We start from the raw sequence: 24324 nt of genomic DNA, 5'->3' as shown, positions 1-24324 counted from the left end.
TATTGACTGCAGCGCTGAGCTAAGTAATAGAGTGTTTTGGCCATAATTTTCTGAGAAGAAGTTTATGCAGGTGAAGGTTCTTTATTTGGACCACTGGATAATATGCCACCGAGGGTTCAAAAGGATTTTTTCATTACAGTAAATTGCAGCATTTACACACTTTTACCAATATCTCAGTATCTCACTTCTACCTTCCCTTATGCTCAAGCATTTTAAAAAAATATTTCAGTTCTGAGGCCATAAATACAGGTAGTCCTTGGTTTACAAGTGGTGGGATTCAAAAATTTTTACGGTTGGTTCTGTGGACGTGGCTTTGTGGGCGTGGCTTTGTGGGTGTGGCAGGGGAAGGTTACTGCAAAATCGCCATTCCCCCCCACACACTAACCTGCTTTCCAGCTCCGTTCTCCTGTGCAGGCCAGCCAATCAGCTGGGACTCGATGGGAGGCAGGGAACAGATGCAGGAGGGGGGGGGGCAGTCAGAGGTGGGATTTGGTGGTTCTCCGAACTACTCAAAATTTCCGCTACCGGTTCTCCAGAACTGGTCAGAACCTGCTGAATACCCACCTCTGCTTACAACCATTTATTTAATGACCGCATGATTTCCTTAATGACTGTGGCAAAAAAAGGCCGTAAGATGAGTGCAAGTCACTTAACATCTGTCTTGCTTAGCTTAGTCCTCTACTTATGACCAGTCAGTTAAAGAGTTGAAATTATTATTATTTTTTGTTGAAATTATAACCTAGTTTCAATGCTTCTAAATAATTTGAAGCATTAATACAGCTTTATGAAACCTTAATAGGACCACATCTGGAATACTGCACCCAGTTTTGCTCACCACATTTCAAAAAAGATGCTGAGACTTGGAAAAAGTTCCAAGAAGAGCAACTAAGATGATTAAAGGCCTGGAGACTAAAACATATGAAAAATAGTTGCAGAAATTTGGGTTTGGTTAGTCTAGAGTAAAAGAAGGACTAGAAGGGAGATGATAGCAGTCTTCCAATATTTGAGGGGCTGCCCCAAAGAAGGAGGGAGTCAAGCTATTCTCCAAAGCATCTGCAGTCAAGACAAGAAACAATGGTTGGAAACTGACCAAAGTGAGAAGCATCTTGGAATTAAGGAGAAATTTCCTAAGAGTGAAGATAATCAACTAGGGGAACGGCTGGCCTCCAGAAATTGTGGGTGCTTCATCACTGGAGGATCTTAAGAAGAGACTGGACAGTCACCTGTCTGAAATGGTATAGGTTCTCCTGTTGGAGCAGGGGGCTGGACTAGAAGACCTCCAAGGTCCCCTCCAGCTCTATCCTGATTGATTGAAAGTTCAGAAGGCTGCCCATCCATCCTCATAGTCACATTTTGGGCACTCAGCAACCAGCATTTACAGCCATTTGCCGTGCCCTGCAGTCATATGATTATGATTTATAATATTTTGCTGGGCACCAGTGTTTACGCCCATGGAGTCTAATGGGTTTGTTTAGCCAGTGCAGTGTTTGTTTTATGACTGTGGCATTTGTTAAAGACCACTGCAAAGAATTCAGGTGAGGTCCGGGCTTCATTACGGTGACAAATCAAGGACTACCTGTATTTGAGGTCATCCGTAAGGCAGGGCAAAACTACAAATCCCACAGCTTTCTTCCCATCTACCCAGCACCCTCCCATATTCTACATTTAAACACGAACGTGTCACTCAGGGAAGAATACAAGAATGTCTTTTGCAGCGTATCTGGAGGGAAACAGCAGGCCAGGCTGTCTTAGGACAGAGTCATTGGAAAGTCAAGTCTCCTCATCTGATTTCCAGCTGTAAACATTCCTGTTTTTCCCCCCCTCATGTACAAGCCTATAGCAAACCACCCCCAAACGGCCTTCTTTTCCAATTACTGGTAGTCCTCGACTTACAAGGTTCATTTAGTGACCGTTTGAAGTTACAATGGCACTGAAAAATGTGCTTATGACCAGTGATGGGATTCAAAAATGTTTACTACCGGTTCTGTGGGTGTGGCTTGGTGGGCGTGGCTTGGTGGGCATGGCCATGTGACTGGGTGGGCGTGGCTTTTTTGCAGCATAAACCCCCCCCCCCTATTTTGGGGGCCTCCTGGGCCTCAGGCAAGGATCAGGCGGATGGAGTGTCAACTCATAAAACATTTTGTATACATGTTTTATAGTTGACAACAGAAAGAAGGGGGGGGAGTTTCAAAGAGCAGGCAGCAGTGTGGAATCGAAAGTACATTCCATTCATATTTTCTTCAAAGACTGATTAGATGACTGAAGCTTCTGCTGCTCAAAAGCCTAATTGGAGAGCATGATTGACGACTCTTGGCTATGGACGTGTTTCGTTGGATGATACACCCAGAGGGGTGTGGGGGAAAGCAGGATCAAGGGTGACAGTGAATTATGTATCTCAGAGTCGGCTACGCCCAGGCTAATGCCAGATGTTTTAACTTCTAATAAATCCTTTGAAGTTTTGGGAGTGTGGTCGAGGCTCATGATTTAATTGGAGTAACTGCCGGGATCCTGACATGGAGTGAGCGAGCAACCGGTGACTGGGTTGGGGACGTGGCCAGCCAGAAGTTACTATTGGTTCGGCAACCCATGCCAAATCCTTGCTACAAGTTCACCCGAACAAGTGCAAACCAGCTGAATACCACCACTGCTTATGACCATTTTTCTCATGTACGACCGCTTACAGCCTCCCCATGGTCACGTGATCAAAATTCAGGTGCTTGGTTGGAGTTTCCGGTTTGTCGGCTTCGCGAGCGGCAGGGATTTGCGGTTGCGCGATCCCTGCCGCGCTAGCCGTTTTGGGGCTCCGACCCAGACGGGTACGGAGCTAGCCAGCCTGCAGGGGCAGCTGAAGGTAGGGGGATCCGGAGAAGGGTTTGGGGTGTTGCAGACCCCTCCCCGGCCGGCAGAACCCCCTTTCCCAGGATGGTGCAGCGGCGGTCCGTAATGGCCGCCACAAAGAAGCTGGCAGCCGGGTAAGAATGCGCAGGAGGAAGTGGAGAAAGTGCTTGAGAGGAGAAAGTCTTTCTTGGTTCCTAGGACTCTAAGACATATTTAACAAAATTCCTGAAAAGTATGACTTTCTGAATGATACCTTCGAGAAGAGGAAAAAAGCGCAGTTTAATGGTGCTGAAAGGATAGCTTACCCTCTTTTTTACGGAATAAAAAGTGAACATTAAGAAACCTATTTTTTTAGGTGAAAACTGGCTCTAAGTGGTGAGTGGGAAAAGAGAGGCCTAAAAAAAATATTTGTATGCTAAGACCTTGTTGGAGGAGATGCCTTTAGGATTAAAAGACTAAAATATATTGCATTAAGATTTTAAGAAACAGATTTGGACTTTCTTTTTTTTAATTGATACTACCCCAGGAGGAGAGAGTGGGAACTCTGTCTTGGTTTGGACTGACTGAGAACTTTGGGATTGTCTTATTTTTCCTTTGGAATATTCTGGCTGTTGGAAGAGAAAAGAAAAGAAAAGATTTATAATGGCTTCTTCTATCGAGGAACTGAGAAAAGATTATGAGCAAGCAAAACAAAATGGTAAAGCTGGTTTGAAAGAAGCCTTCCTTTTTTTAGAAATGGCGCTTATTAATTATCAACAAACATTGCAACAGATGAAGACAGCAGAAGAAGAACAAAGAGAGGAAGCCATCTTTAATAAATCTCAGAACTCGACCAAGAGGGAAGGAAGAGGAAAAAGAAGAGAAATAAAGGACTTAAGATTTAAAAAAACATTTAAGAAAGGGAAAAACAAGGTGCAAAATCAATATAAGGATGGTAAACAAAAGGGAAGAGGAATACGACAGAGAAGAGAAGCCAGTAAGGCAGAGGCTAGAAGAAGTGGGGCTAGAAAGGTTTGTTGGGGGAAGAAAGAAAGGGAAAAGGTGGAGAAAAGCTACAAAGTTTTGAAATTAAATGAGAAAAAGAAATTTTTTTTAGGGATAAAGGATAAGTATAATTTCTTCAAAGAGATTTTGCAAGGTACATAAGATGATACTGTAGTATTGTATCAGAAATAGAAAATTTAAATGGCTTGAGAGTTGATAAGAGATTAAAATGTTGGAATGATTGGTTTGAAAATATAATATGAGGGGAGATTTAGAATATTAAACTTTAATTAAAGAGTTTATTAAGATTATGATATTGATGTTATTATAAAACTTTCATTATAGTATTTTGTTTTTAATATTTAAATCTATTGCTTAACTATGTATTTAATTGTTTTAGATGTATTATTCAGTTAGAATGTACCAAGCAAAATCGGATTGGGTAGTTTAAAGATTAATTTGATTAATTTAGTGGGGAGATAGAAAGGCATCATACTCTGATTAGTGATTTCAGGAGAAATTTCTTTCTTTTTAAAAGGAATGAGACAAAGGTATAATAGAGAATGGACAAAAGATATAAATATAATGACTCAAATTAAGATGATTAATTAAGATAGAATCAAGAAGAGTGAAATATGTGGAGAAGTTAATATAGAAGAATTAGAATGGTAAATAAAATAAGTAATGATATGTAAGATGAGCCTGAATATTATTGAAGTCCATGAAAAGAGAGATACCTGGGTCCAAGTTACTTTCCAAAAGATCTTTTTTATGTTTTGTGTGTTGTGTGATTATGTTGTTTTTTTGGGGGAAAATTAATAAAACCTTGTAGAAATATAGAATGAGAATAATGGTAACTAAGTCAGAAAGAAGTAGATGAAATAATAATAATAAAATTGAATAAGAGTGAAGAGAAATAAAGGGAAATTGGATAAGAGGTTTTTGTATGTTTATATGGAAATGGTTTAAAACAGAATTATAGTTTATCTGACTTGTTAAATTTATAATGGAAAAAGGTTTAAACATGTAATGGATAATGATGACTTGTGTGTTTTGAAAATCAATAAAACTTGTTTTAAAAAAAAAAAAAAATTCAGGTGCTTGGGAACTGACTCATATTTATGACGGTTGTAGTGTCCAAGTGATCCCGTTCATGACCTTCCGACAAGCGGGGAAGCCAGATTTGTTGAACAACCATGCTACTAATTTAACAAGCGCAGGAATTCGCTTCACAGCTGTGGCAAGAAAGGGGCAAGATTCACTGAAGAAATGTCTCGCTTAGCAACGGAAACTGAGAAGGCTCAATTGTGGTCGTAAGTCGAGGACTGCCTGTATGTTATTTCTGAAACAGCCCAAACAAAACCATCGATCCTTCTGAGGAGCAGAACTTACTTTGCAGGACTTGACAATGATGACGCCCGAATTCTTGTAGCTCCTTTTCTTCTTCTGCTTCTTGGGGTTGATGCATTCAAACTCTACCTGCGTATTATTTTATTTGTAAAAAGAAAGGAAGACCATGGTAAATGCAGCAATCTTGATTTTTCTTTTTCTTTATTAGAGAAAATACATATATTTTTTTTTGTCCTGTAATTACTGGGAAAGCTGAGATTTACATTTTCAAAACATTTTAAGGGTAACCAAATTGGGAAATAAAATGGTTTAAATCAGTGTTTCTCAACCGTGGCACTTTAAGACGTGTGGACTTCAATTCCCAGAATTCCCCAGGCTGGAGAATTCTTGGAATTGAAGTCCGCATGTCTTAAAGTGATCACGGTTGAGAAAAACTGGCAAACTACAGACATCCCAAACATGGACTCAAAAAATGCCTGTGTTCCCCAGTACTCCCATTGGAACCCCAATATGTATGGGGCCAAATTTCCAACCTTTTGGAGGGAAACTGGGATCATTAAGAAGTGAAAATGTGTGAAGTTTGGGCTCTGAAGGTATAGGTATTCCTACCTTACTGACTGCAACCACAGTTAAAAAAACACAACTTTGTGACCAGTCCTTCCACTTATGACATCACGTGACTCTCATTTTTGCGCTTCATAGCTGTCTTCCAACAAGTCAATGATGAAGCCAACGGGAAGTTGCCAATTGTGCTCATGTAATGTCTCACTGAATGACCGTGCTGATTTAATGGTGGAAGAATATGAGGTCATAAGTCTAGGACACAATGTTTTGCTTAGTGACCAGGGTACTTAGCGATGGAGTTGCCAGTCCCAATTTGGTTGCTAAGCGAGGACTACCTATATAAGAGGCAACAGGTCTGGTATCCTGGCTCCAACTACTCTAGCGATGTCACAACCACAGGCCACACCCCTCCAATTCTCCCCCCCCCCAAAAAAAAAACCTGGCATGGCTTCTGAGTCAAGCAAGACTGAAGAATGAATCTGAACATAACTTGATTACTGATAGACAAGAACTGAATTAATAAACAATGTTCAACTTATTTCATTAGAATATGAACTTTCACAGGCAAGAAGATATTAGGGAACTTTACAATCCAGAGCGTGGTCTAATCCTGCAAAGTTTGTTTTTGTCCTCGACCAGAGTTTCACCTGATGAAAATGTGACGGGGAAAAAAAAATCTTGATTTACAATAGAATAGAATAACAGAGTGGGAAGGGACCTTGGAGGTCTTCTAGTCCAACCCCCTGCTTAGGCAGGAAACCCTACACCACTTCAGACAAATGGTTAGCCAATCTCTTATTAAAAATGTCCAGTGATGGAGCATTTATAACTTCTGGAGGCAAGTTGTTGCATTGATTAATTGTCAGGAAATTTCTCCTTAGTTCTAAGTTGCTTCTCTCCTTGACTAGTTTCCATCCGTTGCTTCTTGTCCTGCCCTCAGGTGCTTTGGAGAAGAGCTTGACTCCCTCTTCTTTGGGGCAGCCCCTGAGATATTGGAAGACTGCTATCATGTCACTCCTAGTCCTTCTTTTCATCAGACATCCCCAATTCCAGCACCCGTTCTTTGTGTGTTTTAACCTCCAGCCCCCTAACCATCTTTAGTGACCAGGGTACTTAGCGATGGAGTTGCCAGTCCCAATTTGGTTGCTAAGCGAGGACTACCTATATAAGAGGCTCTTCTCTGCACTCTTTCTGGAGTCTCAACATCTTTTTTTACATCATGGTGACCAAAATCTTTTCAAGAATTACAATCCTGTCACAACAGAAGATGATAGGAGAGCAAAACCCCCAAGGTCCAAGAAGACCTCAGCCCACCACAGTTTGTGTCACAGCCGAGGTTAAAACATTGACATGAATGCAACTTCTCAATCTTGCTTCAGCTACTCGTGAAAATAATGCAATTTACAAACATTCACCTCATCTGCATGTGAACATTCATGTTAAGTATTTCACATTGCATTTTAATGCCATGACAAAGTGCTTCAGGTCATTTACATCTTAACTTCAAGATGGGCATGTCAGAGGCCCCTAAACAACAAGATACACAGAGTTTCTTCTAAGCCAGGGGTCTTCAAACTTGATAGCTTGAAGGCTTGAAGACTTGTGGACTTAACTCCCAGAATTCCTCCTCCAGTCATGTTAGCTCAGGAATTCTGGGAGTTGAAGTCCACAAGTCTTAAAGCTGCCATGTTTGGTTGGCTGTTGTCAGAAGTCTAAGGTAGGGTTCTTCAAAAATGGCAGCTTTAAGACTTGTGGACTTCAGCTCCCAGAATTCCTCCTCCAGTCATGTTAGCTCAGGAATTCTGGGAGTTGAAGTCCACAAATCTTAAACTTGCCAAGTTTGAAGACCCTTGTTCTAAGCAATTTCCTTTATTGTTCTTCACCTCCCTGTTTCCCCAAGAATAAGACCCAACCAGAAAGTAAGCCCTAATGCGTCTTTTGGAACAAAAATTAATATAAGACCCGGTTTTATTTTCAGAGAAACACAGGCACACACAGAAACCTTGCCAAGCTAAAGCGGATTACTTGTACCATAAAACATATATATTCTGGGACTTATTATGGAGGAGCAATCTTCACCCTCTTTCGGCCACACAAACTAAAGGTAGTCCTTGATTTACAAGGTGAATATACATGTCCCGGAATAATGTTGCAGGATCTAATCTGGGTCATGCACTGGGACCAAAGATTTTGTCCTCTGCGCTTTTGGACTTGTGCTGGAGCCCATTTTCAGGGAATTTCTCTCACACTTACGACTGTTGCAACAGCCCCATGGTCACGGGTTCAAAATTCAGATGCCTGGCACATATTTATGATGTTTGAAGTGTCCAGGGATCATATGATCCCCTTTTGTGACCTTCTGACAAAGCAAAGTCAATGGGGATGCCAGATTCACTTAACAACCGTGTTACTAACTTAACAATTGCAGTGATTCACTTAACAACTGTGTCAGGAAAAGTTGTGAAATGGAGCAAAACTCAATATTTTCTCACGTAGCAACATAAATTTTGGGCTCCATTGTGGTTGGAAGTTGAGGGATACCTATATCTAACCTTCACAGCCTCTTTGCCTTCTGGAATGCAGCCTCTCCCTCTTGGGAATCCAGACTACAATCCACCACACTCAAGGCCTCACCTGACCCCTGGTCTCCCCTCAATTGCTCCACTTCCCTGCTGCACTTACTATCCACACACTTCTGGATGCAACTCTTCAGGTTAGCTCTGGGCAGACTCATTGGTAAGAATGGTGTGTTGGCTTCAGCCCAGAGCATCGTGCCAGGCCATGTAGCATCCCTAAGGTTTCCCAGAGTTTTCAAATGGGTTGAACATCTGCCTGAGCTATTTACAGCCAGCAACTACATATAGAAGCTGTCAGGTTCCAGAGAGAAACCAACGTAGAAGCAGCAGATGAACACAGTGGGGCTTCGAGTTGAAATGAGGAAGGATGTGATTACTCACTAGGTAAACAAATGCATGTATCCCATTTTATTTTTAAGCTCCTTACGCAGAAGCACAAGCTAGGATTGAGAAAGGCATAAATAAATAGCAGCCTAGAAGACAAAATTAAAATGCCATTTCTAGCCTCCAAAGAGCTTTGAAGTAATAACTGCAAACAGTCATTTAAACAAGAGATCTGCTGACGCTTGATGTTCCTGCAAAGGGGCTGAACATTCCTCACAATTTAGAAAGCATTTTCTTTCAGCCTCTGAGCACTAAGGAGATTCTGTTTTTTTAATGGCCTAAATTGTGAAAGTTTGGAATTCTCCATTAGCTTCACATTTCATGAATTTACGCAGTAGGTTAGAAGCTGGCTATTTGCCAACTTACATAACTTATTCCATCTGTTTATTTGATTTGGTAATTAAATTTATACCTTATCTCTCCAAGATGGTAGAGATAGCACTTCCTCCTCCCAATATTTCCTTGCAATATTCCTGTGAGGTAGGCTGAGCTAGGAATGAATGACTGCCTCACCCTTCCACAGCTGGGACTTCCTTAGTTAGGGTTTTATGACTGGTGGGCTTCAACTCCCGGAATTCCTGAGCCAGCTATGCTCTGGGAGTTGAATTCTGGGAGTTGAAGTCCACAAGTTATAAAAGGGCTATGCTTTCCCACCCCTACCTTAGTTGATAGGAGACTAAAATTCTCCTAGTCCAATACTTTAACCATTGCCCCATCCTGTCTCTTGGGCTGAGATGGAACGCCTTGCCCCAGACCCTGCCATGGCTGAGGGCAATCTAAAACACTAGGTCTCCCTAGTCCTGGTCCAGAACCTTCACCATTGTCCAGAAGGACTCTCTGATATTCTGGAATGCTAGAATATGCAAACTCACATTGCCTGTCTTAACCAAGATCCTCGAAGAACCAAGACTTTCATTCAAAACAAACAGAATTTGAGTGAAACATATTCAGGACCTTGGAGAGCTCATGCAAGAAGTTACAGGTGGGTTATTTATTTATTTATTTATTTGGTCTCCCCTTCCTTTCAAATCGTGTCCAATTCTTGGCAATTGCTTAGACAAATCCCTGTAATTTTCTGGACAAGGTTTTTCAGAGGTGATTCGCCTTTGCCTCCAAAAAAAAGCCAGTGCAATCTTAGGTTGCATTAACAAGGGATAGAATCAAGATCGTCTGAAGTATTAATACCACTGTCAGCCTTCAAGATTTTCTCCCTTTGCTTTGCATCTTTCGGCTGTCATAAGTAATGGGGGGAGGAGGGGGGAATGGTTGTGGGAAGTGAGCTGGAGGTGTTACAAACCAGAACTGTATAAGCTAGCGGGGGGTACATTCTTGCTAAGGTTTCTATCCTATGCTATGCGCAGCTGCAACCCTTTATCAAACTATGTCAAGGTCAACGGACAGAAGCCTCATCACCACCTGGAGATGCCCACATGATGATCTACACAACTTTTCATTGGATGAGCCAATTGAACTATTGGGGGTGGAAACGTTGCCATTACTTTGTATATGTGATTTACACGCCCATTTTCTCAGATTCAGAATTCTTTTGTTGCTACCACTTGATTTCCAGTAAAAGATATCTTTTCTCTGATTAAAGGAGTCTAAGTATTTCTTTCTTGGATTTTGAATGGAGCACCAGCTGACAACCACTCTATAAAGCCTTAGTAAGGCCACACCTAGAATACTGCATCCAGTTTTGGTCACCATATTATAAAACAGAGGTTGAGACCCTGGGAAGAGTGCAGAGAAGAGCAACAAAGATGATTGGGGGGCTGGAGGCTAAAACATACGAAAAATGATTGCAGGAATTGGATATGTCTAGCCTGGTGAAAAGAAGGACCATGGGGACATGATAGCAGTATTTCAGTATTTGAGGGGCTGCCACAAAGAAGAGGGAGTCAAACTATTTTTCAAAACACCAGAAGGCAAGAGAAGAAACAATGGGTGCAAACTAATCCGGAACTAAGGAGAAATTTCCTAACAATGAGAACAAGCAACCAGTGGAATGGTTTGCCTCCAGAAATCACATGAGCTCCATCACTGGAGGCTTTTAAGAAGAGACTGGACAGCCATTTGTCTGGAATAGGACCCCCTACTTGAGGAGAGGGTTGGACTAGAAGACCTCCAAGGTCCCTTCCAACTCTGTTATTCTATGTTCTATGTTCTGCATTCCTCGGTAGCTGTCAGGCACAAGAACCCAGGAGCCAGAATAGAATTCAAAAGCACTGCAACTTTATTTCATGCAACCTATTGACAAGAATCTGACCTAGTATTGTGGTTCACCGGCAGCAGGTGCGGACGGCTGAGGTCTCAGAGAGCGAGGACTCGGGTGAGGGGCCTGCGTGCGATGCAGGGATGGGGCCAGGACTATTAGAGAGTGGAATGCTGCCTTTGGAGCTTGTGGAGGCTGGCACGCAGGGCTGCTCGAAGGAAAGAGAAGCAGCAGCAGCATGGGTGACTTGGGAGTAAGGCTGCAAGGTGATGGCCCCTCCCATGAGGGATAAAAACCAGCCTTCGGGGTTGGCTTCTTTGCAGGAAGCAAAGAAGTTCTTTCTACTCAGAATCCTCTTTGAAACCCTGCTTACTCCGGTTTGTTTTTCGAAACTTCTGGCCTTGGATATCTATGTGCAATTAGTCTTTTGTTCTTGGCAGCTTTTTGCAACCTTGAAAGGGCTTGCTCTTATCTGGGACAATTAGTTTTGAATGACTCTTTGCTGTGAATGCACATAATTCACAGAGACGCATTAAAAAGGTTTGCTTTTATATATCCTTTCTGTTTCTTAGATTTGAACGGGGCTTGGGTCAGAACACCTACTAAGGGTCAAGGCAACGCAGAAAACCATTGTTATTTTGAGGAGCTGCAGCACCTCCATAGTCACATGATCAAAATTCAGGCCCTTGGCAACTGACTCATATTTATGAGGGTTGAAGTGTCCCAGGGTCATGTGTTCACATTTTGCAACCTTCTGACGAGAAAAGTCAATGGGGAAACCAGATTCATTTAACAATTGTGTTAGTAACTTTACAACTACGGTGATTCACTTTAACAACTGTGGTAAGAATGTTTGTAAAATGAGGCAAAACTCACTTAACAAATGTCTTGTTTAGCAACAGAAAGGTTAGGCTCCATTGTGGTTATAAGTCATAAGGACAACCTTAATTCACTTCATATCATTGCTAAGTGCATATCTGTGGTTTTACGTCTTATAAAATGCAAAGTGTTTACAGTTCCATTCATGGTGGTCACCCCAGCCTTATGAAGTTATTCCCTGTCATTTCTACTCTACTTAATTAGGACTCCTGCCACAAATAACTGGGAGAAGCAAAGTAACAATCAGGCTGCAAAGAGAACTCCGAAACCCAACACCATCGATTGTGGGAGCAAGTCAGCAAGACAAACATTCATCACCCATCAGTGGAGATCAGGAGAGAGGTTTAATTGGGCAAAAACCAATCTAGTTTTAGCAGAAGATGAGATGTTTGCTAATGGGGGTCACCACAAACCTTTGATAATGGGCAAACCAGCGCAAATCAAAACTGCATTCGAAGTTGAAAAATATTGGTTTTGCCTGGGAAACTTGAGTTCGGGAGAAATAACCAAGAGACACTGTTTTTTTTCTCTCTCTCCCTCTTAAAGGCACATCAGGAAAGAAACCCATAAGAGGCTTTTTAATTCCGTTTCACTGATTAAACTGAGACCAGTATCTTTGAATCGCACACGAGACGATCAAACTATTGGGACTTTTATATTAAAACAAACTCTTTTCACGTGCAGTCAGAACTCAAAAATCACATGTAACACAGCCCTTCATTTGGAGCCCTTCAGTTGAGGTGGGCAATCGTCGATTTATAATCAAATTGAGCCCCAAATTTCCATTCCTTGGCAAGACAATGGTTAAAGTGAGTTTTGCCCCGTTGTATGACCTTTCTTGCCACTGTGAAGTGAATCACCCCAGTTGTGAAATTAGTCCCATGGTTAAGTGAATCTGGCTTCTCCCATTGACTTTTCTTATCAGAAGGTCTCAAAGGACACGTCATAAGTACGAATCAGTGGCCAAGTGTCTGAATTTTCATCACATGACCATGGGGATGCTGCAATGGTCATAAGTGTGAAAAAACAGTTATAAGTCCCTTTTTTTCAGTGGGGCTGTAACTTCAAATGGCCACTAAATGAACTGTTGTAAGTTGAGGGCTACCTGTATGTGAGTATGATCAGGGCAAACTGTAGAGGTGACTCAGAAACATTGTGATGACCCAAAGGGGCGTGGCACAAAGTCAACCCAGCCAGGTAATTAGGGGTCCATTTATTAGCTCTAACTTTGCCCCCAGTGTCCCGGTTACCTTCCGGTCTGGAGAAAAACTCTCTCAGCAACAGCCTTTGGCTGCAGATATTCCAATCCAAAATGGTGTAAACAGAAAACTTTAAACTATACATCCAGCAAAGCAAGATAAGGTAATAAATCCAGCAGGGCAAGATAAGGAGTTCCAGAAGTGAAGTAACATGACAGTAAATCAAACCAGTTGGGAGGATGCCAGGAACTCAGATAACAGCAGCCAACATTAGATAAACTCAATGTTTGCTCTCGACAAACACCCCTCCCAACTGGTTCTCCTTTAAACTCCCTCCCCAGGTGTGCCTTGTGAAGGGAATCAGGGCCCTTTCCTCCCAAGTCACACAACCCATGTTGTTCTCTTCTCCGTTCTTCCCTGCATGCCCTAGGATGAAGGGGGGGTGGGCCTTGGTCTTCCTCTGAACCCCCTATCCCTTGTTCTACCTCTCCCCTGCTCTGCCCAGCCTGACTCTGCTCTTCCCCAGTTTCCTCCACAGCCAATGGAGCTACTCTCCTGCTCCCTGTTCGTCTTCCTTCTCAGATTCAGACTCCGACGGGGGCATGACAAACATTATATTCCTTATTTTATTATTTTCTTTTAATCTCCCTCTTGTATTTCACGTTTACATATGGTTTTACTGTGTAATGTTTTATGCTTTATTCTGTATTTTGACATGACCTATGGGGCTAATCAACAATACTAAAGAAAGAGAATTAAATGACTAAACGGAAAGACGTCATGGCCACCATGATGTAAAGCGGGAAGTTCAAACTTCTTCAGACTTAGGGGGGTGAACGACAATGCTCATCTTCAAATCCATTCATTTCCTTCAAAGCTTACCACAGAGCCATCTTTGCACATCGTGTCAACGGAAGTCTGGAACTCCCCAATGAAATCATGTCCTCCGTCATTGTCATAGTCATAACACACAATCTGGCAGAAGAATCAGAGGAACAATCAGGATTTTCATCCAGTTGACTGAAGTCCCCCAAAAATGACCCCTCCAAATTTAAAATTTTTCATCCTACTTATGAAAGAGAAGAAATTCACAAAGATGCTCGTTTCTCCCAGATATAGGACAACTACTATGTTTCCCCCAAAATAAGACTGGGTCTTATGTTAACTTTTGTTCCCAAAGAGGCATTAGAGCTTATTTTCAGGTTAGGGCTTATTTTCAAAGAAATACGGTACTAAACGCATCTGTCTGGCTGACTATCTTAACTGGGGCTTATTTTTAGGGTAGAGCTTACATTACAAAAAATCGTGCCGGCTTATTTTCTGGTTAGGTCTTATTTTTAGGGAAACACAATATTACCAGGTACCCAAAGGTGCTTTTTCAAGTCATCCATGACCTGGATGGCTGAGAATCTCCATAGACATATTACCAGGTACCCAATTAATAGTCAGATGTTCTCTAGAAGTTGATGGATTAATTTCAGTGAATGTCTCATGCAACAATCCTTTCTATACCAACATGATGGACTTTGTTTCTTCCCCAAACCCCAAAAACTTTAACCTTAGACTGTCTACTATTGACCTCACCCCATTCCTAAGAGGTCTGTAGGGGACGTGCATAAGTGCCTACCGTCCCTGTCCTATTGTTTCTTTTATTTTCTTATATGTATCCATGTATTCATAACTATATTTATATTTATACCTATTAGCTTGTAAGCAATTGACAAATAACTAAATAACTAACTAAATAAATATGTAGTATTTTTTGTTCTATAAATCACAGCTTAGGATCCATTGACAGCATTCATGTAAGAGGCGTTAAGATGCTCTCCCATTGCCTAGACCAGGGATCTCTGATCTTGGCAACTTTAAGGCTTGTGGATTTCAACACCCAGAATTCCCCAGCCAGCATGGATGGAGACTACAAAGCCTGTGAGCTTTGGGATTAAAATTGGACAGAGAGGGTCAGGAGTAGAATATTCCTAACAAAAATATCAACTCTCACCCACAGAGGAGATAATGGATCTGAAATGGAAGAGGGCCAAGAGGACCATACCTTGATCTGCTTTTCTGTGTCCCCATCACACAGAGATATCAAAGGCACCGTGAATGGCTTCCACACAGGATCCAGTGTGTATTTAATCACCTGCAATGGGAAGGAAAAGGCACCAAGGCAAGAAAAACATCAGATGATCTTGTTTATTCATATCCCACCTTTATTGTTTTTACAAATAACTCAAGGGAGCAAATATAGCCAGCACATCTTTCTCCTATTTTCCCCCACAACAACAACCCTATAAGCTGGGTTGGGCTGAGAGAGAAGGGGGGGGACTGGCCCAAAGTCACCCACCTGGCTTTCAGAACTAAGGCGAGATTTGAACGCATGGTCTTCTACTTGCTAGCCTGGTGCCTTAACCACTGGCAAAACCGACTCTTAATATTATATCAATACTATAACAATATCTGTACCAGGGATGGGATCAGACATACTGTTTATGCACTCCACTCTGGGCATGTCTATTTTCATGAAAAGAAGGACTAGGGGTGACACGATAGCAGCGTTCCTCTGTATGAGGGCCTGCCCCAAAGAAGAGGAGGGTCAACTTATTCCCCCAAGCACCTGAGGGCAGGACAAGAAACAATGGATGGAAACTAATCGAGGAGAGAAGCAACCTGGAACTAAGGAGAAATTTCCTGACAGTGAGAACCATTAATCAGTGGAACAACTTGCCTCCAGAAGTTGTGGACGCTCCAACCCTGGAAGCTTTTAAGAAGAGATTGGATTTGTTTGAAATGGTATAGGGTTTCCTGCATAAGCAGGAGGTTGGGCTAGAAGACCTCCAAGGTCCCTTCCACCTCTGCTATTCTGTTCTGTTCTATTCAATTCCTATTCAATTCCTATTCTATTCTATTCCATTCTGATTCCTATTCCTAATTCTATTCTATTCTATTCTATTCTATTCTATTCTATTCTATTCTATTCTATTCTATTCTATTCTATTCTACTCTATTCCATTCTAATTTCTATTCTATTCTATTCTATTCTAATTTCTATTCTATTCTATTCTATTCTATTCTATTCTATTCTATTCTATTCTATTCTGTTCTATTCTATTCTAATTTCTACTCTATTCCATTCTAATTTCTATTCTATTCTGTTCTACTCTAACTTCTACTCTCTATTCCATTCTAATTTCTACTCTATTCCATTCTAATTTCTATTCTATTCTAAATTTCTACTCTATTCCATTCTAATTTCTATTCTATTCTATTCTATTCTAATTTCTATTCTATTCTAATTTCTATTCCATTCTAATTTCTACTCTATTCCATTCTAATTTCTATTCTATTCTAATTTCTATTCTATTCCATTCTAATTTTTATTCTATTCTATTCTATTCTAATTTCTACTCTATTCCATTCTAATTTCTATTCTATTCTATTCTATTCTAATTTCTACTCTATTCTATTCTAATTTCTATTCTATTCATTCTATTCCATTCTAATTTCTACTCTATTCTATTCTAATTTCTATTCTATTCTAATTTCTACTCTATTCTAATTTCTATTCTAATTTCTATTCTATTCTAATTTCTATTCTATTCTAATTTATATTCTATTCTATTCTAATTTCTACTATTCCATTCTAATTTCTAATTTCTATTCTATTCTATTCTATTCTATTCTATTCTATTCTATTCTATTCTAATTCTATCTCTACTCTATTCTATTCTAATTTCTACTCTATTCTATTCTAATTTCTATTCTAATTTCTATTCTATTCTAATTTCTATTCTAGTCTATTCTAAATTCCTCCTTATTTCGAATTTGGATCTCACTCTGTTACGTTTCCACCCAGGGGTTCTCCTCTTACCCTCTGGAGTTCCGGAGACTAAATCCACACCTTCTTCCTTGTGACCTCCTTTTATGCATCCGAAGGCTGTAATCACGCCTGCCTTTAAGCCAGGGTGCCCAGCCTTGTCGCCTTTAAGACCTGCGGATTTCCACTACCAGAATTCCCCAGCCAGCCATAAGTTGAAGTCCACACGTCTTGAAACAGCCAAGGTTGGACACCCCTGCTTTATGCCTCCTCTTCTTTATTCTAAACCACCTCACTCAACGTTATGCAAAGACTATTGTCGTTTACTGGTTGCCTCTTAATAAAAAATATTTCTCAGTTCTGGAGTCCTGCTTTATGCTTTTTTAAAAAAAATCTTATGAACCAGGATGGATGTGCACATATGTGTATGGTTTCCTTAGGGGCTTTGTTAAAAAAAGCCATGCTAAAAACAACTTAAAAACGTGCACCAGAGGTTGGGGAACAGGAGGCCCTGGGGGGATTGTAGGTGTGCTATTTCTGAACAAAAGTACTTTGGTTCTCCCAGTTTGGTCTCTTTGGATGCAAGTCCTGACTTCTGAATGGTGGCTAACTTTAGCTGGATGCCCCTGGATGATTTATCTGCTGAGGTGAGGGCTCCATTCCTTGCAGGATTGCTGCTTTCATACACATCTTGCTTTCTAGAGCAAAGAAAACAAGCCTCATCCTTTGAGTGAAGCACCCTGTGGACTGAGCCTCTTTCTAAATGATGCATTCTGGCGCCTCATTCATTCATTACAACAACTGCATGAAAAGAGGGTTCCTTTCTTGCTGTCAACAGATATTCCAAAGACATTAAAAAAAACAACAACAACCACCTGGAGCAGATGTCCCAATGTACAAATGTGCAAAGGGGCAACCTATTTTCCAAAGCACCCGAAGACCAGACAAGTAACAACAGATGGAAACTGATCAAGGAGACATCCAACTTAGAACTAAGGAGGATGTCCTGGCAGAACAATCACCATTCACGGTGCTGCTTGCTGAGTAGCGGCTGCAGGAACTGGGTAGGTCTAGTTTAATGAAGAGAAGGAGTAGAGGTGACGTAATAGCAGCCTGCCAATATTTGCAGGGGGCTATCACAGAGGAGAGGGAGATCAACCCATTCTCCAAAGCACCTGAAGGCAAGGCGAGAAGCAAGGAAGGAAACTTATCAAAGCGAGATCTGATCCAGAACTAAGGATAATTTTCCTAACAGGGAGGACAATTAACCAGTAGAACAGCTTGCCTTCAGAAGTTGTGGGTGCTCCATCACTGGAAGTTTTTAAGAAGGGACTGGACAGCCTGGAAGGGGATAGAATCTCCTGCTTGAACAGTGGGTTGGGCTAGAAGACCCCTCAAGGTCCCTTTCAATCTTATTATTCTATGTTCCTCTGGGTGGAGTCACTAGATCCTAAATTGGAAGGGTGGGGAGAGGTGAGCATTCTTGGGGGCTTTTTAAAACTATTTTTTTGTTTTGTGCTGCTGGTTTATTTTTCACTCTTTATAATAGTGAACCATAGTTTGGCAGCTGTTAGGCTTCTAGGATAGTGGTCGCCATCCATCATGCTCTCTTAATAACCTTCTTATGCTCCAACAACTTTCAGCTGCTGAGTTGATATCTAGGCATTTCAAGAATGCCTTGTTTCCCTCCCCTCCAAACTCCCTTTTTCTGGCAGCTAAAAAGACCAAAGGAGTATCTTTTTAGTTGACACTCGGCAACTGGCATATATTTATGATGGGTTGCAGCATTCTGGGGTCACGTGATCCCCTTTTGCGACCTTCTGACAAGGCAAATCAACGGGGAAGTCCGATTCGCTTAACGACCGGGTTACTGATTTAACAATTGCAGGGATTCGCTTAATAATAGTGGCAAGGCAGGTCCTAAAATTGTGGGGGGGGGGGGGGAAATTCACTTAACAACTGTTTTGCTTCACGACATAAATTTGGGGTTCAGTTGTGGTCATAAGATGAGGACCACCTGTAGTATTTGGCTGAAAAAAACCCCTGAAATGATACAAGGTGATCGCCTTATAATATAATGTCCATACACGACTTACCTCTGTCCTGTGGACCAGCATCCATTTCCCATCATCCCCTTGTTTATAAAACTCTAAAAATGGATCCGATTTTCCAAACAAATCCTGCAAGAGAGAGAGAGAGAGGAGAGTGAAAAGTGTTATGTCTCACCAGAAAAGCATGTGGAGGATTGTCAAGTGATTTCGGTTCTCGGAAGCAACAGCCAACATGTCTTGTAAATAGATCTTTTAGGACCTTTCATCCTCCCCTGCACAGCTCCGTGTAGATATTGCGATGGCTGAACACAAGTTTGTCTTTCCTCGGTGCAATTAATGTTCTCTCTATGAAGCCGATCCCGACCAGCTATTCACAAAAGAAAATCAATTTACGATCAAAGAGAAATTCTCGAGGTTGTTAATGAGAGAACAGCTTGAGTGGCAGTCACTTTGTCTGCTGTTGGAAGGATTACCCAACCCGGTATGTCCAAGGAAGAAATGAGACGGGATGTGGGTGAGGTGTGAATATCCTCCTTGCTTAAGAAAGAAGAACACACACACACACACATACAGAGGGAGGAAGGGAGAGAGAAAAAGAAAGAGAAAGAGAGAGGAGAGGGGGAGGAAGGGACAGAGGGAGGGAGAAAGAGAAAGGGAGGGAGGAAGAGAAAGAAAGAGAAAGGGGAGAGGGAGGGAGGGAGGGATGGAGGGAGAGAGAAAGAGAGAAAGCAAGAGAGGGGAGGGAGAGAGAGAGAAAGAGGGGGAGGGAAAGAGAAAGAGAGAGAGAGAGAGAGAGAGAGAGAGAGAGAGAGAAAGAGAAAGAGATGGGGAGGGAGGGAGAGAAAGAGAATCATATGGAAGGAAAGTATAAAATATGGGCACTTGTTCTCAATTGCATTGCAGAGCCTATCTCTTCTTCTTCCCAATATGCATGACAGTTCAGCTAGACCTCGACTTGGAACAGTTTGTTCAGCGACCATTTGAAGCTACAATGGCACTGACAAAGTGATGATTTTTCACACTTATGACTGCTGCAGCATCCCCAGGGTCAGTTCGGATTGTTAAGTCAAGAACAATCTATATTTCTTCAATAGTTTGACCCCTTTACCTCTTTGCCCAGTCTTGAACATAGCAACCGCAATAGCAAAAGCGCTTCGACTTATATACCGCTTCACAGTGCTGTACAGCCCTCTCTAAGCGGTTTACAGAGCCAGACGCCTGCCCCCAACAATCATTTCACTGACTTTGGAAGGATGGAAGGCTGAGTCAACCTGGAGCCCCATCAGAATCAAATTCCTGGCAGTGGGCAGAATTAGCCTGCAATACTGCATTCTAAGCCACTGCACAGGATGGATGGAGGGATGGATGGGTGGATGGAAGAAAGGAGGGAAGGAAGGAGGGAAGGAAGGAAGGAAAGAAGAGAAATAGCACTTAGATTTATATACCGCTTCACAGTGCTTTTACAGCCCTCTCTAAGCTGTTTTACAGAGTCAGCCTCTTGCCCCCAACGATCTGGGTCCTCATTTTACCCACCTCGGAAGGATGGAAGGCTGAGTCAACCTTGAGCCGGTCAGGATCAAAGTGCTGGCAGTGGGCAGAATTACCCTGCTATACTGCATTCTAACCACTGGGAGGGAGGGAGGGAGGGGGAGGAAGGAAGGAAGGAATAGCAATAGCACTTAGACTTATATACCACTTTACAGTGCTTTTTACAGCCCTCTCTAAACGGTTTACAGAATCAGCCTATTGCCCCCAATAATCTGGGTCCTCATTTTACCAACCTTGGAAGGACAGAAGGCTGAGTCAACCTGGAGCCAGTCAGACAAGTGTCTCAGCAGCAGAAGTCCCAAAAGGACCCTTGACCAACAATTACAAATTGTTCCATTATCCCCTGGCCTAAATTGTCCCTTATAATTACCCTCAGTTTAAGAACCAATGCTGTATGAGAAAACAACTGGATTTGCAAAGTTAATAATAAAGCAACTGAGATAAGATGACATTTTTTAAAAAAAGGATTAATTGGGGCTACATTTGGATTTACGTTGGAAAACTATTCACTGCCCTCTTGGGTCTGCTTCAGTCTAGTCTGTAATTCCAATGCCGTGTATTGATGCTAAATTGCATCACTGGGAATGAAGTGCTAAGTAATTAATTTTTAGGGCATGACTCTTCCTCCGGCTTGAAAGGTCTAACAAAGCAGGAGAGCTGTCAAAAGTGAAACAGGATAATTTTTAATAGAAACTTTTGAGAAATAGTAATTGACCTGCCATATGAAAATGCCACTTGGCTATATTAAGTAACCCAGTGTAATTTCCCCTTTGGTCTCCCCCTCTCTCTCTCTTTCTCTCTCTCTCCATCTCTGTCTTTATCTTTCTCTCTGTCTCTCTTTCTCCCTCTTTCTTTCTCTCTCTCTTTCTCTCTTCTGTCTCTCTTTCTTTCTCTCTCTCTCTCTTTCTTTTTCTCCCTGTCTCCCCCTCCATACACATACAATTAAGGCCATTGTCTTGGTGAATGCACAGGTGTCAGGTGCAAAGGAACAGGATCACGCATTAAGTCGATGAAGATTCTCAGCCATCCAGGAAGAATTGTTTAAAGGTTGAGTCGTCGCAACTAGACCAATTTTTGTTATCAGTTTGAGACATTTTCGCTGCTCATCCAAGCAACTTCATCAGTCAGAGCAAACCGGTTAGGCAGAGATTCATTACAATGTACCACCTCCTGCTCCACAACAACCTCAGGGGTGTCATCTCACACCTCAATGCTTGCTGTGTTTTGCTGCTGGGCAGTGACATAGACTCTGGGGAATGATGAGAGGAATGCTTGGGAAATAGAAAGTAGAAGCTGTAGCTTCCTCAAGATGCTGCCTCAAGGCCACCCAGCTGCAAAAAGGAGAGAGCTGCAAACCCATCTACCCTTGAAGTGACCGTTTCAAAAAGATCTTGCTTGAATCTGATTGGTCAAGGAGGGGGGGGGTCAGCAATGGGAGGCAGTTAAGGAAGGGAAACTTGGGGATTTGGGGATGCGATTGCCAGTTCTGCCTATGTAATGCTGCATTGTACTTGATCTCTAATAAAACGATATCTTCGGACCCAAGGATCGTTTCTATCTATAGGTTCAAGTTGTGGGCAGTCTGAGGCTCTCAGGGGTTTCCTCCCCCAAAGCGCATGGCAATATGTCAAAGAAGATTACAGGTGGTCCTCAACTTACAATAGTTCATTTAGTGACCGCTCAAAGTTACAACGGCACTGAAAAAAGGGACCATTTTTCACGCTTACAACCATTGCAGCATTCCCATGGTCACATGATCAAAATTCAGATTGTCATGCCCTTACTGGAGACTGGCTCTGAAGAGAGGAGGAGCAGCCGACAGGGGGTGAAGGTGTGGCTCCGGAGGTTATGGAGGAGGCTGGGGAAGGGCAGAGTCCGGCTGGGCAGTCAGAGGAGGACCCAGGCCCATTCCCTCTTCATCCTAGGGCACGCAGGGAGGAGAGGATAAGGGAGAGACGTGAATGGCGTGGTCTATGTGGGGGAGGAAAGGGCCTTGATCCTCTTCATGGGCTGCAGCTGTGAGAACTGCTTAAAAGGATGGACATGTGTATGGGTCAGTGCTGGAAACAAAGCATGGAAATATCTCTCGTCTGTCGTTCCTCTCTGAGTTTGGCGTCCTTCCCAGTGTGTCTTCCGATATCTGTGGATGTTTTCAAGCCCTTATCTTGCCTGGTTCCCTTAATTGCTTCAGTGTGGTTTGTGTTGTTTTTACTCTTTATAATTTATAGGCATTTTTAGTTTAAATGGCATTTCCTCCTTTTCGTAACTGCTTGTGGGGGAGTTTGTTTGTCTCCAGTCAAGGATATTTGGAGCTTTGAAGCAAAGTGAAGGAATAAAAGGGGCTTCACCTGTTTTTGTGACTGTGTTTATTTTGTATCCCACCCTGAGTCATTACACAGATGTTCATATCTATGACAGTCACAGTGTCCCGGGATCATGTGATCTCCTTTTGCGACCTTGCAACAAACAAAGTCAATGGGAAAGCCAGATTCATTTAACAACCATGTAACTCACTTAAGAACTTCAGTGACTCCCTTAATAACTGTGGTAAGCAAGGTCATAAAAGGTCACAAAAACCACTTAACAACTTTCTTGTGTAGCGACAAAAAAAATGGGCTTAATTGTGGTTGTAAGTTGAACACAACCTGTACATAATAACATAGTTGAAAGGGACTTTGGAGGTCTTCTAGTCCAACCATGTGCTCAAGCAGGAGACCGTAACTATGCTGTTCACTTAACAACTGCAGTGATTCACTTAATAACTATGGGAAGAAAGTCATAAAATGGGGCAAAACAAATGTCTCACTTGGCAAAAGAAATTTTGGGCTCTATTGCTGGTTGTGCTACCTGTACTACCATTGAGGGCTACCTGGAATCCAGATTCCAGGTAGAGTTGTTTGAAGATTGAGTCACTGCAACTGGACTCATTTTTGTGGATAGTTTCAGGCAACATACATTAAGTTGTAGTTCAAAGAGTTGTGGTTGCTCAAGTCTGTACGCAAAATCTGGTCAATTGCTACTGCATGCACGCATCAATGAGGGCGGGGGAATTCAAACACAGACCTTCTTATCCAACTTCCTTCCGGCCATGCTGAGCGTGATCACCCGATTGTCCAGCAACTCCTGGGCTGCTATCTGAAAAGCAAAGAGGAGAAAGGGGTCATTCTTAGCAAACCAGCCATTGGATCCCTTCAGGGAGTCCTTAAATGGAAGAAGAGACACATCAGGGCTTTTCCTTGGGAAAAAAGTTCAGCAGGAGAAAAAGACAAATTAACAGGTAGTCCTCGACTTACAACAATTTGTTTAGCAACTGCTGAAATTGTAATGGCACAAAAAATTCACTCTTGACTGGTTTTCACACATAGAATAGAATAGAATTCTTTATTGGCCAAGTGTGATTGGACACACAAGGAATTTGTCTTGATGCAAATGCTCTCAGTGTACATAAAAGAAAAGATACATTCGTCAAGAGTCAAGAATCATCAGGTACAACACTTAATGATAGTCATAGGGTATAATAAGCAATCAAATCATACTAGGAAACAGTCGATGTAAATCGTAAGGATACAAGCAACAAAGTTACTGTCATACAGTCACAAGTGGGAGGGGATGGGTGATAAGGAGTGATGAGAAGATTAACAGTAATAGTAGTGCAGACTTTGTAAATAGTTGAACAATGTTGAGGGAATTATTTGTTTAGCAGAGTGATGGCATTCAAGGAAAAACTTTCCTTGTGTCTAGTTGTTCTGGTGTGCAGTGCCCTATAGCAGGGATCCCCAACCTTTTCGACACCGCGCCCGGTTCCGACATCAGCTGGCGCGCGGCCCGGTATCATGTCAACTGGGCGCCGCCATCTTTTATGATGAAAAGGCGCTTCCGTGACGCCACCGAAGCGCTGTTCGCCATAAAAAGATGGCGGCGC

General features: G+C 42.1%; 2 protein-coding genes across 3 annotated transcripts in view; both read right to left on the bottom strand.

Moving 5' to 3' along the window:
- Positions 1-24324, bottom strand: part of CPNE2 (copine 2) — a 129955-nt gene that overhangs the window by 27985 nt on the left and 77646 nt on the right. For both annotated transcript variants that reach the window (XM_087971720.1, XM_026680123.2), the window contains 5 exons: positions 23466-23537; positions 18900-18983; positions 15040-15129; positions 13869-13961; positions 5215-5301 (listed from right to left, as the gene is read on the bottom strand). In XM_087971720.1, coding sequence (XP_087827846.1) covers positions 5215-5301; positions 13869-13961; positions 15040-15129; positions 18900-18983; positions 23466-23537 — 426 coding nt within the window. The remainder of the gene's footprint in view (positions 1-5214; positions 5302-13868; positions 13962-15039; positions 15130-18899; positions 18984-23465; positions 23538-24324) is intronic.
- RSPRY1 (ring finger and SPRY domain containing 1) overlaps positions 1-24324 on the bottom strand; it is a 169999-nt gene that overhangs the window by 83000 nt on the left and 62675 nt on the right. The window lies entirely within an intron of this gene.

Source organism: Notechis scutatus, chromosome 9 (assembly GCF_049901735.1).
Source record: "Notechis scutatus isolate UNSWTSFEM ecotype Mainland chromosome 9, rNotScu1.2, whole genome shotgun sequence".
Classification (NCBI taxonomy): Eukaryota; Metazoa; Chordata; class Lepidosauria; order Squamata; family Elapidae; genus Notechis; species Notechis scutatus.
This window is presented reverse-complemented; position numbering and strand designations above follow the sequence as displayed.